Raw genomic sequence first — 18,883 nt, 5'->3', positions numbered from 1 at the left:
CCATGAGACAAGATAAAACCCCTGTGGGCGGGGCTTGTCTCCAAAGACCCATGTCAACTAGGAACCAAACCTACATAGGACTTTATCTTTGTTCCAAGGGACTAAAATGGGCTACTATTCTGGTTTTTGCAGTCCCCTTAATCCCATGAATCACACATCTGTTCATAATAAGCCTTGAAGGAGACTCTTATTCATTTATTTAAAGTTTAAGTTCACATCATCCCATATGTACAGCACAGGTAGCATACTTAAAATAAACCTAACAATCCCCCCCCCCCCCAAATAAAAGCTTTCAACAAGGAACAAAGAGTTCTTTTTTCCCTTCTGCTGAATTTACATTAGACATTGGCTTTTATATGTTAACTTTTATTCACTGCAGTATCTCCTTTTAAAAATCAGCAGCCTGGCATTCCTAGCTTGCAGAATTTCTTTCTGAGAATAACAACAACAGACAGGTAGGTGGCAGGAGAAGCACAGAAAGAAATCCAAGCACTTTATTCTGTAAAGGGGATTATGGGAAATAGTGCCTTGAATGCTTTGATTCCTAGTTCAGATCAGAACCATCCACTACAAACCTCTCTCTCTCTCTCTCTGTGTTTCATTTATAAGATTCCTGAGTTTGACTGTATTATGACTCTAGCAGTACAAAGAACATTATTATTTTTAAAGAAACAACCCAAAATTGTTATCAGAGAAAAAGGAATACTTAGCTGAAGCCAGTTTCAAGATACAGATGGAAAGATAAGCAAGTGAAGAGGAGTATAGAGGAGTCAGCCATCCACAACAAGAAAATCAGAAATTCACACTGCCCAGGCAGCAGTGGTCTGGGACAATCTAGGAAAGGCTCATTCAAAACTGTTCCATTTCCCCTCAAGGTTCTGTGGTCTGGTTTACTTATGTATGTTCATTGCTTATGTGGTTATTTAGCATAATCGGATGACTTGCACATGTGAATGATACCGTCTGGGTTAATCACATACTGAGGTCATGCTATGATATTTCTCAACTATGAAATGGATCATGCTACCATGCTCAGCTGGGGAAGGCAAATTCCCTCTCATTGAAAACAACTGATTTTAATGTACAGTAATAAAAACATAAGAGCACCACTGAATCAGGCCAAAGACCCATCTATTCCAGCTTCCTGTTTCTCACAGTGGCCCACCAGATGTCTCAGGGAACACACAAGACAACAAGAGACCTGCATTCTGGTGCCACTTCCTTGCACCTGATTTTGTGAGATAGCCTACTTCTAAAACCAGGAAGTTACACATACCCATGGCTTGTAAACTGTGATGGACTTTTCTTCCCAAAATCTGTCCAATTCCCTTTTAAAGGTATCTAGCCAGATGCCATCACATCTTGTTGCAAGGAGTTCCACAGACTAATTACATGATGGGTAGAGAAAGTTGTTTTTTTTTTGGTCTGGTCTAACAGACAAATGTTTGGAACATCATGCCCACACTGGGTCAGAGCCAAACTACATGTTAAATCACAGCTTGTCCCTATGTTTTTGGTTTTAGTAAAGCCAAATAAAAATCATGGAGGCCCCCTGATCAGAATTGGAATCAGTAAGGAAGCTATATTTAACCCTTTTCCACAGCACAACAGTTCCCAAAAGAAATTGTGTCTCTACAGCTTCTATAAGCCCCAAGAGAGAAACTATCATTGGTGCTGATGGAAACTTCTCTCTAAAGGCTAATAGCCACTTTCTTGCTAATTATAATTATTTCATTATTATTATTTATTTTATTTTAACCTGGACTGTGGCAGAGAAGGAAAAGTAGCACCTCCCTGATTGCCACAGATCCAATCCAGTTCATCCATCATATAGCTATTTAATTACAAGAAATGTGTACAAGTCGTGCCTTGTTATCCACTGGGGTTCCATTCTGGAAACTACAGTGGATAAAAAAATCAGTTGATACCAAATCAGTGGAAAAATAGCTTTAAAGACCCACTTCCAGGCTTCTTGTTTCACCATTGTTGCCCCAGAATGCATTGGTATAGATGCTATACTGCATTGAGCCACTAGATGGGGTGAATAATGGAATCTAGTGGAATGAAATTATTACTGTTTAAAAGCATGATGGTAGGAAAGGGGATTTTGGCTCCCCCCCCCCCAGTTACAAGGCATTTAAAGGTGGACCTTAGTATCAGTGGTGAGTCAAACCAGTGGGTACCAGATCCTGTGAATACCAACCTTCCCTCTGTAATTTGGACTTTTAGGGCGCAATCCTAACCCACTTTCCAGGACAGACATAAGGGCAATACAACTCTGAGGTAAAGGAACAAACATTGCCTTGCCTTGAGGAGGCCTCCATGACTGCCTTCCAACTGCAGGATGTAGCACATGCCCCACTGATTCAGCTATGCCAGTGCTGGATAGCTGGTTAAGATTGCGCTCTTAGTGACATGATGCAATACAAATTTTGAAGCATACTTCTTCCCTTAAGGAATATTGTGACATCATCATACTGATTCCAATGCCTCTGCTTCCTTGAATTGGGAACCTCCTTAGTACAGTACTTAGCAAACTGCACCTTTGTTTTAGGGAGCCAATCTGTGGTTCTTAGAATGCGCGCAAAGTACCCCTGCTGATAGGGCTGGCCCACCTACAAAGTTGGGTAAAGTGGGCTTCTTTGAGCAGCAGTTGGAGAGGAGGCAAACTGGTAGAAGACTATCACCTGCTGCCTGCACACCTCTCATTGTCCCAACCTCCTCTCACTTGCTGTCCTTGGAAGGGTTCCCATAATTCTTCCCACCTGGTCAGTTTGAATAAGCTGTGGGTGCCCACAATGGAAGAAGAGAAAGGTGAAGAAGGAGGAAGTGACGGGAAGGAGGAAGAAATGGTGGAAATGGGGCATAGGGCACATGATGATGTGTGCACCTGTTAAAAAGAGCAGAGTGGAGCAAATGCATTTCAGTTGTTGGTTCAGCTGGAGCTGGGCATCCTTGCTGATCTCATTTCCTGTACCAGTTCTTCTCCCCAAAAGCCATTTGTGCAGTGTACCTGCTTCACAGAGTTTCTCCATCTTCAGCACCACCACCATCATTAGTGCAACAATGAAGAAAGGTGATTATGAGGTATAATTTGCTCCCAGCGCAGGAACAAGAGACTCAGGTATTCCCTCCACTGCTTGAAACTTTAATCCTATGCAATATCACCCTTCCACAGCAGAGGGTTGGGCTTTCTAGCGTTTATTTATTCACAGAAATTAAAATCCTACATATAACCCAACTGGATTATTTGCAACATTCCAATTTATATTAAAAATTGTTTACTCTTAAAACTATTTACATACATGCCTGCTCAGGGCATATCCAATCGAATACAGTATATATGACCCCTAAATGCTAAGGCATATAACTAACAGAGTTGAGTTGGGATTTATTATAATGGCCACAACTGTAACTCCCTGAATATTTGTTCTCATGTAAAGTGCACCCACATTGGGCTGCCAGTAAACTCAGTCAAGGATTTGTCTAATGATAACTTTGTTTCAGTGTCAGAAGTCAATGCAAGCAACTTGCTTTATTAGCGAGCAGTGGTGTTCCAGGGGTGATATAATTGTTTAATGTATGATGCAGGACAGGATGTTGTGATGGGAAAGTGCATCATTTACTCATTTTTTTTTAGATGAGCTTTCGGACCAGAATGTCGTCATTATTTCTGTCCAAAAGCCTGTTCCAAAGAATAATGAGCAACAAACTGTTCTATTAGCTAGCAAGCAGTATTGTTTCTTCTTTCCATTGACATCTATATTAATGATTGGGAGCAACAATAAGAACACATTAATTCAGGGAATTTCAGGGAATAGTAAATCAGGAGCTGTTGACCTACAGTGAGAAATGAGCTAGGAAAGGAGGCTGGATCGTAAATGATAAAATGAGGGAAAAAAGCACATTTGGGGAAAGGAAAACAGCATCCCAAGCAACAAGATTCAGTGGGACTGCAATCTAGTGCTTGCAAAACAATAATTCTACTAAAGAGCATAAAATGATAGTAGGCAGGAAGTTTGATAAGAGCACACAGAGCAATACAATGACAGAACAGTAAGATATCAGGCTTCCTGTTATGAATCATGGAAATCATCTCTACACTGTTCCGGAGAAGCCATGGGTAGAAAACGGCACACGGTGCTGGTTATCTCAGCATGAATGTTCATAAATTGGATCAAATTATTTTCAGTGCATGCTCATCAGGCTGCCTTCAAAATGGCCTGATTTTGTCAATGGAATATTAGAATCACTTACTCTTGTTTGAGCATATGATTCTGGGTGTTAGCATATAAAAATTTGGGATTGCAATTTGCTTAGTAAAGACAAATGAATAAAGACCCCACATTTTTATTGTGTTTTTCCATTGTCAGGCCTTGTCGCTTGTATTTACCATTCCACCAAGCAGCCGCTCCACTGTCATGTCACTGATGTGCGCAGAGAACTTTGTAGAGTTTCCCACTCATTCCTTGTATGAAGCAGGGGTGGGCACCAGAGGCGTTGCTAGAGGGGGGGCAGTGCACTAAGTTTTGCAGAGAGTCTCCCTGCAGCGTGCAAGCGGCTCCTCCCCTCCCCTTTGGAGCCATGTGGGCAGGGGTGGGGGAAGCAGAGGTGAATGGCTCCTCAGGGGAGGGGGAGGAGCTGCTTGCACATGGCAGGGAGGCTCTCTGCAAAACTTAGTGCACCGCCCCCCTCTAGCGACGCCTCTGGTGGGCACACACAGCACTTCTGATAACCAGAGAGAACAGGACAGGCCTTGAATGGAGGCTTTTGGCACAGGAGCCCAAGAAAAGTTTGGGTTCCTGTGAAGTGCCATTGATTTCAACAGGTCATCATGACTCATTCCACAGATAACTATGTGCCACAATGAGCTGCACATTCCCTAAATGGCGTGAGACCTTCTACTGTTCACTTGCAAGACAGATGGAAACCTATTATTGTGCACAAGTCATTGCTGGATCTGTGTGAGCATTTCGGATATTATGACAGTACAGTAACTCCAAAGCAATTTTAGCTGGGGTATTCCTAACCACAACAAGCACCTTCACCCTTGCTTTGGGTATACCCCTATTCATTCCAAGGGGCTGTTGGCTACATGTTCAGCTCCTTTACCTCCTGAGTGACTAGAGAGAGATTGTCGATGGAATTGTTACTAGGTATAGCTAAGGAACTAGAGCATATCTTGCACAAACAGGTCATACAGTTGTTGAGGAAACAAATAGAAAGGGCTCGTTCACACATATGTTTATTTTTCATGGAGAGTCATCAGGACCCAATGTGTGCACATTGGGACATGTGATGGCAAATAAATGAGGGCTCCAGAAAACCATAAAAACTTCCCTTTCTAGCCATATCGACTCCAAAAGAAATATTTTGATCTTTATATTATCCAGCTTTTCCTCGCCAACAAATGGTTCCAAAGACAAACTAAGCATGTCTCTCCCCCCCCCCCCCCGTGATAAGGGCATGGGGTGCATATTCTTGGAAAGATAATACAATATAAGACAGAAAACTCTTCATATCAATTTACAGAAAATGGTTCTCATTTGAGATCCAGCCTTCTTCTCCCTTAAAAGGCCAGCCCAATGTTTAATTACAAATTATCGATCCTTTTGTCTACACAGGAGTTATTATACTCATGCTGCTCAGGGGATACTTGTCTCATGCAACGCTAACGTATGGCTTTTATTAAAGGGCTGCATTTTCTTTGCCCGGTTCCCAAATAAAGGGACAGATTCTATGAGCTATGGTTGTGCACTGAGGCAGCAGTCCCAGAATCTGCTGCTGATTTATTGCATAGCCTACACTCATAGTCAATGCTGGAAGTCTTGCACCAGTAGCTGTGCACTACCCCAGTTGTTGAATGGAATCTATGTGCAAGGAACAGCTGCATCAGTGTAGAAAAGGCATGGGGTGAGGGAGCGCAGAGCTCTCTTGTACTGGCATCTTATAGACCTCTGAAGACCTGTGGTTTTTAACCCTTTTTATGCCACAACTCTGAAAAATAAAGAGAGAGAAAGAGAGAGAGAGAGAGAGAGAGAGAGAGAGAGAGAGAGAGAGAGAGAGAGAGAGAGAGAGACCGACCCACCCACCCACGGCAGATCTTGCCCCTCTCCTGGGTTCAATCGGCTCACCCTTGCCCCCACCCACACAGTTTCCCCTACTTCTTGTGTCTTCACAACAACTGAGGTAGCAGCCTGAGCAGGGCTGGCTTTGGGAGCTGCAGCGCAAGACAGTGAGTAGAAGCTGTGCAGGATTATATAAAGAACTCAGTTCTGAAACGGCAGTACAGCTATTGGATTGGATCCAAGCCCTCTCTTGCACAGGCTTTGAAAGGTTGCTGTGACCCCCCCCCCCAAATGCGGATTGCGATCCCATTGGGATCATGATTTGCAGTTCGAAGAACACTAGCATAGACAATCCATGAAAATAAATGCAAGTAATGAGGGAGAAGGGGAGTTTGCCTGGAAAACTGTGGCAGCTAAAGTTAACCCACAGGACCAGGTTACGAAAAATTGCAAAGGATGAATGGGTGTTAAACCCATTGTTTGCATCAAAATGGCAGAGTAAATGACAAGTATTCCCTCCTCTGAAGGCTATGTCAGATGCAGGGGAGGGCACCAGGATGCAGGTCTCTTGTTATCAGGTGTGCTCCCTGGGGCATTTGGTGGGGCCACTGTGAGATAGAGGAAGCTGGATTAGATGGGCCTATGGCCTGATCCAGTGCGGCTGTTCTTATGAATCATACAATCTGCTTTTCCTGAGATGGTAATGTATATGGAGGATTACCAGTGTTGAGACTGGACATTTCCATGACTGGCAGCCCAATTTTATCCCTCACTAGTGTGCAGGATGCAGGGCTCTCGGTACAATGCCCACAGTACCCTGCATTCCAGCAGGAGACCAGGGGCCAAATCCTATCCAACTTTCCAGTGTTGGTGCACTATGCCAATGAGGCATGCGCTGCATCCTGTGGTATGGGGGCAGCCACAGAGGCCTCCTCCAGGTTGGGGAATGTTTGTCCCTTTCCTCAGGGCCACAGTGCAACTGCACCAGCACTGGAAAGTTGGATAGGATTTGGGACCCAGATCAGTTGGGAAAGGTAAGAAAAGAAAAACTTTATTTGCTTCCCTGGCCACTGCCTGGTTCTTTGTGGAACTCCTCAGATCTATGCTAGATGTTTTGCTAATGTGGATCTGAGGAGTGTGCCAGAAGCATGTCAGGTCCAGGATGGGGTTTTGGATATGGTGAATACAGGTGCCACCAGGTGCCACCCTGTCCTGCACCTGATCTGCCCCCACAACTGGCAGAGTCTTGCTGGCAGCTGGTTTGTGCAGCACCACTGGCAGTGCAAGCCTCCTGGCCTTTGCACCTGTGGGGGCACTGTGCAGAGTGGCTGCCTCAATGACAGACCTCATGGTACACTGCTGTACCTTGCAGTATGCACCAGCACACTGTGAGATAGGATTGGGCCCTAAGTTAAGCTTTCTGTTCTTTGCCTTTTCATCAGCTCTTAGGCTCTGGCATCACATACATTCAAAAAGACCATCTACTCATGGGAAATACATGTATTTGTTATAATTTCAATAGTATAAAAAGGCCTCACATAAGAGCCACTAAATAGCCATTCCAAAGCAAAATTCTAAAGCAATATAGACAGCAACTGTTACCCTGCACGTACCCGATCTCATCTGATCTCAGAAGCTAAGCAGGGTCAGGCCTGGTTAGTAATTGGATGGGAGACCGCCTGGGAATACTGGGCGCTGTAGGCTTATACCATAGTCTTTTGAGACTGAAGGTTGCCAACCACCAAAGCAATATAGGCCTGGGACTTGTTCACAACTTGTACATATGTCATGAAAATCGTGGTAATTGCAACCAGGGTTGCCAACAGTGCTTCCCTTAGAAAAAAGGGATGTCTTTATCCAAAGGAATAGCGATGTGTATGTCATGCTTGGGTGCTGAGCTGAGCTGGGGCTGGGTTCAAATGCCTTCTTACTCACAAAGTTTGCTGGATGACATTGAGCCAGGCTCCACCTCTCAACTTTAGCTACCTCTTGGGGTTATTGCAAAGAGATCACTGGGGCCCACATGTGCCACTCTGAGCTCTTTGGAGAAAGGGCCGGATAAAAAAGGCAATCAATAAATATTGCAGATCCATGGTTTCAAAGGAGAAAGAGAATCTGCCATTCTTCAGAACTTTTTTCACAGAAGACACTGAATCCCCTAAAAGCCTTTGTACGATTCAGTTCTCAAATATGGCATACATTCGAAATAAACATTAATAGATTTGATACCTCATAGGTAACCCCACTGTCAGTGCCGGCATCCCACGGTATCAGATCCTGAATGACCCTCTGGACCCATCCACAGTCTTTGGTGCACAGATCTTCAGCAGAGAGCCCCACATTCCAGTCGGGACTAGGGCCCAGCATGGTCAAGAAAGACATCAAATGGCGTGTTCTGTCCACAGAAAATTCAGCAGAGGGAGCAGCTCTCCTGCAAACAGAAAAGAGAGAACTGGCTAGGGCAACATATGCTGTTTGAGCAGCCCCTGGCTTGCGTTTTGAGCAAAGAAATGCTGCATGCTGAATGATAGCAGGACTTGTGCCATAGCCCATAAAATGGGATTGTGGGCACACCCAAACCAAAGTTGACACAGCACTTCCAGCAGAGTGCTTTTAGGTTCACAGTGACAAGCAGCTGAATTTCTGCATGTACCTGAAATAGGACAATAAAAAATGGATAAAGTAAAAGCATCTGATATTGCTGGAGAACACTATCTTCTTTTTAACACCAAGGCAACCAGGTCTCTTTAATGAAATGGCTCTTAGTCTATTCCTAGATTTTATTGGGACTTCCAATCCACTTGAAAAAGAAGTCAAGGAATCATTCTATCACACCTGCAAGGAAAAAAAAAATATTTGCTTATCATTGTAACCAATGTAGACAAGGCATTCTACAGAAAAGGCATATTTTGAAAGGCTTCAGCGATAAAGTTCATACTTGGAACATTTTCAAAAGAACCATTGGTTAGATTGTAATGGTCAGGCATGTGTGAGATTTGTAGCATCAGACAGAGGATGTTCTAGCCAAGTACTGTGCACTTTTCTGCCAAATTCCGTCCATGGTGATAAGCAGCACACCCAGATTTTTGACTCCTCGCCAAGGATTCCCTTAAGTAGAGGATATGTTGCAGATGGAATCAATCTGGTTGTTCAGCAGGCTGGCCAATAACAACATCCAGGAATCTGCAGTGACTGACAATCTAAAGAGTGAACCACCCTTGCTATTCACAAAACGACAGCAGCAGAAAACTATTTCCTCCGAGTAAATTGTGTATAACCAGGTATCTCATCCTGCTGCACCTGTACTTCTGTGCCATCCTATCCTTGGCAAATGAGGGAGCACCCTCATGAGAACCACAGTGGAAGAAAGCTTCGAGAATGAGCAGGACTAGGTCACTGGTCATCTTTCCTGCTCCTGCTCAGCTCTCTAACAACATGTTGCTTTTGCAAAATGCTGCCCTCTGGTGCTGGAGGCAGGGCACAGTCACTGGCTGGCAGTGATGGAGTTTGCATAAAGTCTTGCATAAAGGTACCAGGTAATCAAGCACAGGCTTTTGGCATCCTCATGCCTGGTTCTTCAAACTAAACAGCTCAGGTCATTAGGCAGAAAGCATATATCAAGTGGCGTTATAAGGAGATTGAAGAATAAATGAAACATAGCCGCTAATATAAATTGTCATGTAGATAATTGCCCTATGACTTTTACCTGTACAGAATTTTTCTCCTCCTTTCCGCCAAGACTGGTGCATACCAGGCATATATACTTTTGACTTCTTAGGGTTCACTTTTATGTGTCAGCAATGGCATTTCCCAGTTCTTGAATTTTCTGTGTTTGATGACCTAAGCATGAACTGGAGTGCCTTCTGAATGAGATATGTGACCTTCCCTGTTGGTCTGGTTTTCAATGGGCAAAGGTATTGGTAGGATCGTGGCTGGGATTTAAAGTTTGGAATTTGGTAATGCATAATTTGGCCATATGGCATAGGTATATTTTCTGTGCCGGTTGCATAGCTGGGGGGTCACAGAGGTCACAGAACCCCAGGTGGTACTCAGTGAGGGGGTGGCATGCTGCCCCACTGCAGCTGCCAGGGTCCTGCCCCCTTGCTCACAACCATGCCCTTCCAAACGCGACCGGACCTGTGCTCTGGTTGTGTCTGGAGGGTGTTCTGAGGCCTGAGAAGGCAGCGTGCAGCCTCCCTGGTCTTCAGAAGCCTTCTGAAGGCCTTAAAATGTCACTTCCGGTTTTTTACACCCTCTGGATGTGAGCGGTGCGCAATCCCAGTCATGATCAGAGGGTTTAGGTAAGGAGTGCAGCCCAGGTCAGGGGTCAGCACTCCTTCCAGCTATGTCACTGTTCTGTGCTGAATCTGAAACAGAAGATATGAGGATATCTCATACCTTAATCTGTGCTTCCTTGTAAAATCCTCACACAAATTAGAACACACATGGACATGAGCATTTATCAGCTGGAAGGAAAATGTTTGAAGACATAGTATAAAATCTGCAATAGATGACTGTTAAAAAACAGTGGAGCATAGATAGTGTTTATTTAAAACAGTTTGGGCTATATTTCTGCCTCACTTAAGGGCTCACCCAAAGAGGTTTACAATACTTCATAAAATAACTTTAAAACAATAAACAAATACTCAAACAGCAGCCAGATAATGAAGAAGCACAAACATAAGAATGAATAAAATTAATCACAGAAAAGGAACATTTTAGAGAAATGTGAAACAATAAAAAAGTGTTCAGTGCCTGCTTAAAGGTTGACCATAGTGGAGCCAACAAGGGGGGGGGCAATCCTATCCAATTTTCCAGTGCCAGGGCTGCTGTGCCAATGGGGCATGCACTGCATCTTGTGGTGGGGCAGGAGTCACAGAGGACTTCTTAAGGTATGGGAACATTTGTTTCCTTACCTTGAGGCTGCATTTCAGCTGCACCAGTGCTGGAAAATTGGATAGGATTGGGCCCTGGATCTCATAGGGAAAGGCGTTCAGTGTCTTGTAGATATAACGTAACCATTTGAAGAAACTTGCAATATGTTGCCTAATGTCATACAGCTTTTAAGAACTTGTCGAATATCATTCAGATTCAGGTGATAATTCAATTCATAGCAAACAAAAGATTCAGCTTCTCTATAACACTTTTCAGTTGATAAGTCTGATAATAATTAATTTTTTGCCATTTTCACTAATATCCACCATCGTGAAAAAGATAAAGTGAGAGCACATATTTTCAAGAGGTTCAATAGAAGTTTATGACTGTAAGAGCACAATCCTAAGATCGTGCTGGGCCAGCATAAGTCCCTTACGTTGGCCCAGGAGTGTTGCAAACATGCTGTAAGGTACATCTGTAATGACCCAGGAGCAGGCCGCACCAGCAGAAAGATGTACACAAGCCTGCTCCCGCCGGATCCAACAAGGAGGGGGTAAGGAAGGCCTGGAGAGACTGGCATGAGGGCTTGGGGAGTTGGAGGAAGAGCGTTTTGGGCTGGGGGAAGGCAGTCAGTGGGTGGGGCAATGGGTGGGCTGGGCTGAGTTGGTGGGACCGGCCTCCAGCACTAAGACAGAGTCTTTAATCCCCCTCCTGAGGAGCCTGGCTGTTTGAATCTGTGCCAGTGATTTAGCTGGCGCAGAATCAGGTAGCCCCATTGAGGTGGATGGGACATTACTTGAAGTAAGGGGACACAAGTCCCCTTACTCTGAGTTGTGCCTGGTCCACCTCCAACGCTGTGCTGGATACACTGCAGACCAGCTGGCCTGCCTGCTCCAGCACACGTTAGGATTGGGCTGCAGAGAAAATCTCTGGGATCAGAGGTATGAACAAAACATAAACTCAAATATACTACCACACAAAGGATGAAAAGCTCTTAATTTTTGTAACTACAAAGCATAATGTTAGTATTTTATATTCTACTGAGATGGTTTTAAGTTAAAAAGGTATGGGAGGTCATCAAAGCTCTGACTACTTGCCTGCCTTTATATAATAGTTGCCATTTCTCTGTTTAGGAAATGCATATGCTGTTTGAAGAGAAATTCCTAGAATGTAGGCTGTATTGTTCTCAAGCATGCCAGTATAACTGAGGCTCAAATTCTGCCTTTGTTCTCATTGGAGACCTCCAAGGAGAAAATCTGGCCAATTCTGTGTGCCAACATTCGCAAGATGGATAGGACACCACAAGAGCTACAGATGAAAAGGCTTCCGCTGTCATTTCATCCATCACCTGGGCAGCTACGATAAGATTGCTCTTTGCTTTGTAGCGTTTTGGCCAGTCAAGTTCTAATGTCTCAAACCATTAGCACACAGTTGCTGCTTCCCTTGAACAAGCATGCCTCTCCACTAAGAATATCTTTGATGGATGGAAGAGCACCGATTGAACGAAAAAGTAAGGTTCTCAACTGATTTAGCAGGTTCAGGATTTCAGCTGCACACGTCAATTTCAGAATTGCTGTGAAAGAGCATGTCCCTTCTGAAGTCAATAGTCTTTGCAGTGTGATCTTAACAGAACTACGATGGCCACGTCACTTCTTCGGGAACAGCTTGCTGAGGTTACTGGTCAATTTTCCAATACTTTACTGAGGAAATACAACACAAGGAGTGGTTGACTGGACATGTATTTGCAATCCTTCTTGGCCGTTATCATGGGCTGAGCGGCAGCACATATGCCTGGCATGCAGAAGATCTCCCTGGATCTCCAGGTAGGAAAGACCCCTGTCTGGAAATCAAGAGGTCCAATGCCAGCCAGTGTAGATAAGACTGACCTGGATGAACCAATTGTCTGACTCAGTAAATGGAAACATCCTCTGTATCCTCCTTTGTCAACTTTATCAGGGTGTCCAGGCTGGATGGCCCATTTACCCAGCTCGCAAGGGGTGGTACGGGACACAGCCCCAAATGCCAACTGCAGTGGTGAGCCACCTCAGACAGCTGCAGAGAGATCTCCAGGGTCTCTGGATGAGCTGCTGCTGTTTGCTGCATGTTGCGCTGAGGGAGGCCCCCCGAGCAAGCTCAGGCCATGGCCTAACCCGCTGGGGGCAGGAGAAGGAGGGGAAGAGGATGCACATGCTGGGAACACCCAGGGAGCGATCCCCCTTGCTGTGGTGGCCCACCCAAGGGAGCGACAGTCACCGCAGCCACAGTATCACTGAGGTGCTGGCCTCGGGAGAACAGCCTGGAACAGGGAAGGCCGAACGGGAGGTGTGCATGCGGGAGCGGTCCTGGCTGGCCACACTGAGGGCCTGGGGCTTCCCCCTCACACCAGGATGGCCCAATCCAGACAGCAGGGGCTGCCTGAGGTGCAACCCCATCTGAAAGAGCAATTGACCCAATCAGCCTGAACCTGGGGCAAGTTTGAGACAGCCTGAGTCAGAAAGGGCAATCAGCTCAGGCAATCAGCCTGCGCCTGAAGAGTGGCCACCCAAGTGGCAGATGGTGGATAAGGCAATGGGGGGCAAGAGGGGATAGAGTTCCAAGACCAGCCTTATAGGGCCAAGGAAGGGGAAGGGGCAGGGCTGGGAGCCGACTTATCACATATAAAGCCCAGCCTGGCCTGGCCGATGTTGAGGGTCAGTGGTGGCAAGGCTGCTAGCTGGTGGGGAAGCCAGCAAGCCTGTGAGCCAGGAAGGAGAACCATGACTGGCGAGAAGGAACAGGGTGGTGCAACCCCCTTCCCCCGTTTCCTAGCTGAGGCCTGTGGGCTGGGGCAGACCTTGGCAGAGACCCCCCGCTTGTCCCTTGTGGACCCCTCAGAGCTCAGTGACTCCGGGGTACTTGGGCCCACTCCTGGGGCACTACACCAGACCCATTAAAAATCAGTAGAATACAGTAAACTGCCAGTTCAGTAATTAGCCATTAGACTACAGGTACTTGTCAACATTGTCACACACACACACAACAAATACACACACTTCAACACAGCATGCCAACAGCAGCATCACTGTGAAGCAAAGTGAAGTTGTCACTTTAGGAAGCTGATTCTAGAGGTGGTGTTAGATTTTGTCTGTGTGCTCAATCCTCCATCTCTGTGTGTCATAAATACCTGAGCATAGAGGACTGCCATTTTGGCTTCTTGTCTCCGGGGCAAAAATATTTAAAACAGACACTGTTTTTCCTCTGCTCAATTTTTCCTCCATATTTTCCAATCCAGTAAAATTTCCATGCTATACAAGGAGTGCAAAACCTGGCTATGCTCAAATTTGTCATGCTCAAACCTAAATACCAAATTTGCCCAAATAGTGGAGCAAAACAGCCCAGCCTAGTGGGCTGGGAAAGAACCTGTTAAACCAATTGCTATGGATTTTAAAGTGGCATGATAATATAGCCTATAACAATGGAAATGGGCAAAATAATGCCCGGGCAATGGGCAGCTCGACATTGAACTGGAAAAGTAAGAATGGGCTTCCAGTCAATGAATCGCCATCAATTCATTCTACAAGGCTAGCCGTATAATTCGTCCACATTGTACTGGTGCCAGTATTAGGGTAAGAATAAGAGAAAATCTGCTATTCTCTCTATGCAATATAATACATTTAATTTATCAGTATAGCCGGATGTGTATTTCCATCTCCAGAAATATAAAGAAACAGGCAGTAACTTGCTTCTCCTCAGCTAATTCCACGTCATTGCATTTCATGAATATGGCACTGTTATTTTTAGATGGGAGATAAAATCACCAAGACAAGGTCTTATCACATCCTGTAATATAATTTAAATGTACTGTTTCACAGTAAGAATAATCAAGCTGCCACGGCTTTAGCACTTAAAAAAAAAATCTCTATTAATTATGTATTCCAAACATGGCAGATGGAAGCAAAATGGGAACAGAATTACACTTTTCAGGTTGATGCGTGTCTTGCACAATAAAAAGAAAATATCACCCACTTTTAAGTTGTTGCAAAGGAAGGATGTTTCACCCCCTGAATTGCCCATCCTCAAGTTGTTTTAACTAAGCAGCAGTATACCTCTGACATTAATTATATTTATTACACCCACCACATACAGCCGTTGGGAGCCCTGATCTTCTGTTGGTACTGAAAATGTTATGCATGTGCAAACAGAGATTTGTGTTCAACAGCTTCAAGCGGCATCTTCTCATCTTTTGGGACAGAACGCAAAGGCTCTGACCAGCTGGCCAATCTCAAAGGTGTAATGCATTGAATATAAGAAGGCTGACTGTAGGGCAGCAAGTATCCAAGAAGCATCATGGCTCTATAGCCTCACTTAAAGCATGCTAAACCTCTTCTGGTGCTATCTTATCCAAAGCAAAAAACAATGAGCCGCAGAGCTTGCTCAACTGATCAACCAGATGATTTTGGTTAAAACCCTCTAAAATAATACCTATAGATACCAAACCTAGCACAGGCATCCACCACAGTGACCAAAGCTGTTTCAGGTCAGCTATGAAAACATAGCTGACTGAACTGAAAAGGGTAAAAAAAAAGTCAGTCTCATCCAGGAGTCTCTGAAGCTGGAATTCCTTGAGCTGCATTCAGCAATAGCTCTTTTGCTATTGATAAATAAAAAAGGATGACAGAAGATCCTACCAAGATCCAGCAGCTTAAGCTCTGGGCCAACAGTGGGAAAGCTGTTCCACCATTTGGCAGGCCTCAGCCACTAGGATGACAGTGGCCTGCTGAACCTACTCTGACCCCCATCATTGCCTTTGGCAGCAGAAGAGGTTCAGGGGAAGATCATGGGCAAATCTGGGTAGTGGACAGTCCAGGGCAGTTCAGGGGTGGGAGGGGGATCTTCTCAATGGCAGTCCTGCACACTGAGATCCTATTCTGCCTCTTCCCAGCTCAAACCCACCCGCAGGAGTCTCCTCACATTCAGGGTCTCTTGAGAGGAATTTTATCAGGGGGTACAAAAGTTTAGAGGTCTCCTTTTGAAGGTACTAAGATTTTGGGGGGCCCTTTCCCTTCTCCATTGGATCATAATTTCTACGAATCACAATATATAAAACTATGTGGGCATACCCAAAATGCGAGTGCTAGTCTTCACACAAAATACGCAAACATTTTCTGAGCTCCCAGGAAAGTTCCAGCTCCCCTCCATTGGCTCTCAGGCTTCTTTTGACCTTGGGCCCAGGTATGATGTACCCCCTGCACCCCCTTCTCATGGGCCATGATGACATTGGAAAATGTAACATTCCAGGAAAGTTTTTGGCCCTCTCCTGAGGTTCCTGGACCCCTTTTTGACCCTGGGACTGGGTACAAACTACCCCTGCATCCCCCTCTCATTGGCCCTGCTCTCCAGTGCAATGTAACTTCTTGTAAAATGCAAGTGTTGCATCCTGGAGGTGGTCAGAGCTACCGCAAGGGGCCAGGGGTGCATTGAATGGGTTCCCATTGGACACATCAGTGAAGGGGAATATAATTACACACCACAAACAATGCAAGTGAAGTGATTGGATCACTTTAAAGCTTTATTCCAGGGAGGCACAAGTAACCTGGACCTGGTCCTCACTGGGCCCTGCAAGTTCACCCGAGGCGGGGTACCAATGTCAGGGGTTCCGAGGTCCTCAAAGTCTGGGGAGGAGACAGGGCACTAATGCCTCCTCCGCTCTTGTCTCCCCATCCATAACTTCCCAGGCAGAGCTCCAGTGTCCCGGGGCTCAAGAGGAAGTGACCATCCACCAGGTCACCGCCTCAGAAGAGAAAGGGCAAAGTACACACCCTGTGGGGTTCCAGAGGGTCCCTCTCGCAGTGCCTTCCAGGGCAAAGGCAGCCGCATGTAAGCTGTCAGGATAACAGGCGTGGTCAAAGTGGGCCAAAGTGGGTCAAAGTTTTTCTTCTCCATCTTGGATTTCAGGTTGGTTTACCACACTTGGGTAAGGGAAAAGTCTCAGTGTGGGGGGAAAGATGAATCCTGGTTTGATTTAGGGGTCTCTGTGCAGGGTCTGTCAATACATCACCCAAGGAGAAGGAACTGCGTCTCTCTACTAGTGTTCTTTTCTGAATGTAAGAACTAGCTTTTTGGCCTAGACCTGAGGACCATGAAGGAGGGTTGCCAGAACTCCTCAGGTGCAGACCCTAGGACTGTTCACACATGTAAGTGAATGGGGAAGGGTCACCTAGCAGACTAACAACACCCATCTAACTGCTTCACCCTTTTAATTGGGAGTGAGCAGGGAAAAGGTAGCTCATACTGCCATCACTCACAGTAAGAGAGCCTCCATGGAAGAAAGACTTCTTGAGAAAACCTCCCCCAAATGAAAAGTAGCCCCCAAATCTGGAGAATCCCCTAAGGATCAAGGAGCATCAATGTGTGGCTGTAACTGAAAAATAAGATATGAATTCAAAAGAAATAAAGACCAGATATCCTGCTTCCCCACATGTCCTCAATTATTTTATTCTTTTCCAGTTTGTGTAACAGGCTCACGGCCTCACAACCAGGCACTCAGTGAAGAAAGAGATATGGACTGGTGAACAGCCTCTCTCTTAGTCAGGGATCTCATGGGAAGTGGAAGGCCCTCTGGTTTCTTCGCTTTCTCACATCAGCTGACATGGTCCTTTATTTCGTCTTGCAGCTTCATTGATCTACTCCATCATAAACTATGGCAACATGTTCTGCAAGATAAACTGCAGAAAGAATAAGAAGGCTGAAAGAGGGAAGTAAATGGTAGCCGGTGTCCCCTTTGCTGCACTCACAGAGACTCATGACCCCATAGCATCAACCTCAAACCCACAGCTTTGTTTGTAGGTGTGGAGGATATGACATTACAGAAGCATTATGCCTGCCATGTTTTGGTCCCTTCTGTGGCTACATCAGCCCTGACATCACTTCCTATATCTGGAGGGATGAACCCCATTTCACATTTCATGGCATCGATTATGAGTTCTTTGGGAGAGTGTGTACACCTGGAAGAATGCAATGCTCAGCTCTGCTTCATTTCTGCTCATCAGTGAGTTGGAGTTCTAATGCCTGGTGTATCTTTGTGTCCACTAGGTGTCAATCTTGTTTGTCAAAAACATCCTTGGACTCACTTTCCGCTTTGGGTGGCACTTCATCTTTGGCAGGCAATGAGATTCCAAGTGTGTCAGGAAGCCCACCATCTTCACCAGCTTATGCCCTGACAAAAGATGCAGCTAGACATCTGAGGTTCCTTCCCAGACTCCCTGGAGCTGGGCTAGAGGAGATTCACCATGAAGTCATGACACACCACAGTGTCAAATTTAATAGTAGAAAGAAACATTTCAAAGGCTTGTGGAAATGCTCAATTCTGAGTCAGACTCCTGGGAAGAGCAGATTTGCCATTTGTTCAGGCATCATTGAGGCACACCCAGGGATGGTGCCAGGTTATTTTGTGCCCTACGCAAGGCTAACTACTCACACACAAATACACACACCACAGATACAGAAACTGGATAAGGGGGACACTATTCAAATACTGAAGCAGCCCCCAAATGCCCTCCATGCCCATTCCATTGCTTTAGTTTTTGTGTTTCTTGTGGAGAAAGAATGGATGTTGAAGTCACTGCAGCAAGCACTCCACTTCCAGGAAGAATCCTGCAAGGGGCACAAGGCAGTCACTGCTGGGTTCTCCCCGGAGGAGGAGGTACTGGTGGTTTCATACCCCGTTCCTTCAAGGGGAACCTCTACAGGAGGCTTCCTCCCACCTGCCTGCCCCCAGTCCTCATCCCCCCCCCAGCCACTGTGAGCCAGCCAGCAGGCTGGCTGCTTCTCCACAGCCTCCTCTCCCCCCCAGCACGAGGCAAGTGCAGGACTCGAGCACTGCCTGCAAAGAAAACGTGGCACATTTTTTATTTCTCACTTTTTGAAAAGTGAGTATGAATTCAAACCTGGAAGTGATGTCA

At 45.5% G+C, this 18,883-nt stretch overlaps 1 protein-coding gene and 1 pseudogene across 2 annotated transcripts in view; one reads left to right on the top strand and one right to left on the bottom strand.

Annotated features, from left to right (window-relative positions):
* Positions 1–18,883, bottom strand: part of SPON1 (spondin 1) — a 333,204-nt gene that overhangs the window by 14,929 nt on the left and 299,392 nt on the right. For both annotated transcript variants that reach the window (XM_066633015.1, XM_066633016.1), the window contains exon 8: positions 8,298–8,499. In XM_066633015.1, coding sequence (XP_066489112.1) covers positions 8,298–8,499 — 202 coding nt within the window. The remainder of the gene's footprint in view (positions 1–8,297; positions 8,500–18,883) is intronic.
* LOC136637779 (5S ribosomal RNA) lies at positions 7,656–7,772 on the top strand (annotated as a pseudogene).

Source organism: Tiliqua scincoides, chromosome 1, assembly GCF_035046505.1.
Source record: "Tiliqua scincoides isolate rTilSci1 chromosome 1, rTilSci1.hap2, whole genome shotgun sequence".
In the NCBI taxonomy this organism is placed as follows: domain Eukaryota; kingdom Metazoa; phylum Chordata; class Lepidosauria; order Squamata; family Scincidae; genus Tiliqua; species Tiliqua scincoides.
The sequence above is the reverse complement of the archived record's forward strand: the minus strand, read 5'-3'. Positions and strand labels throughout refer to the sequence as shown.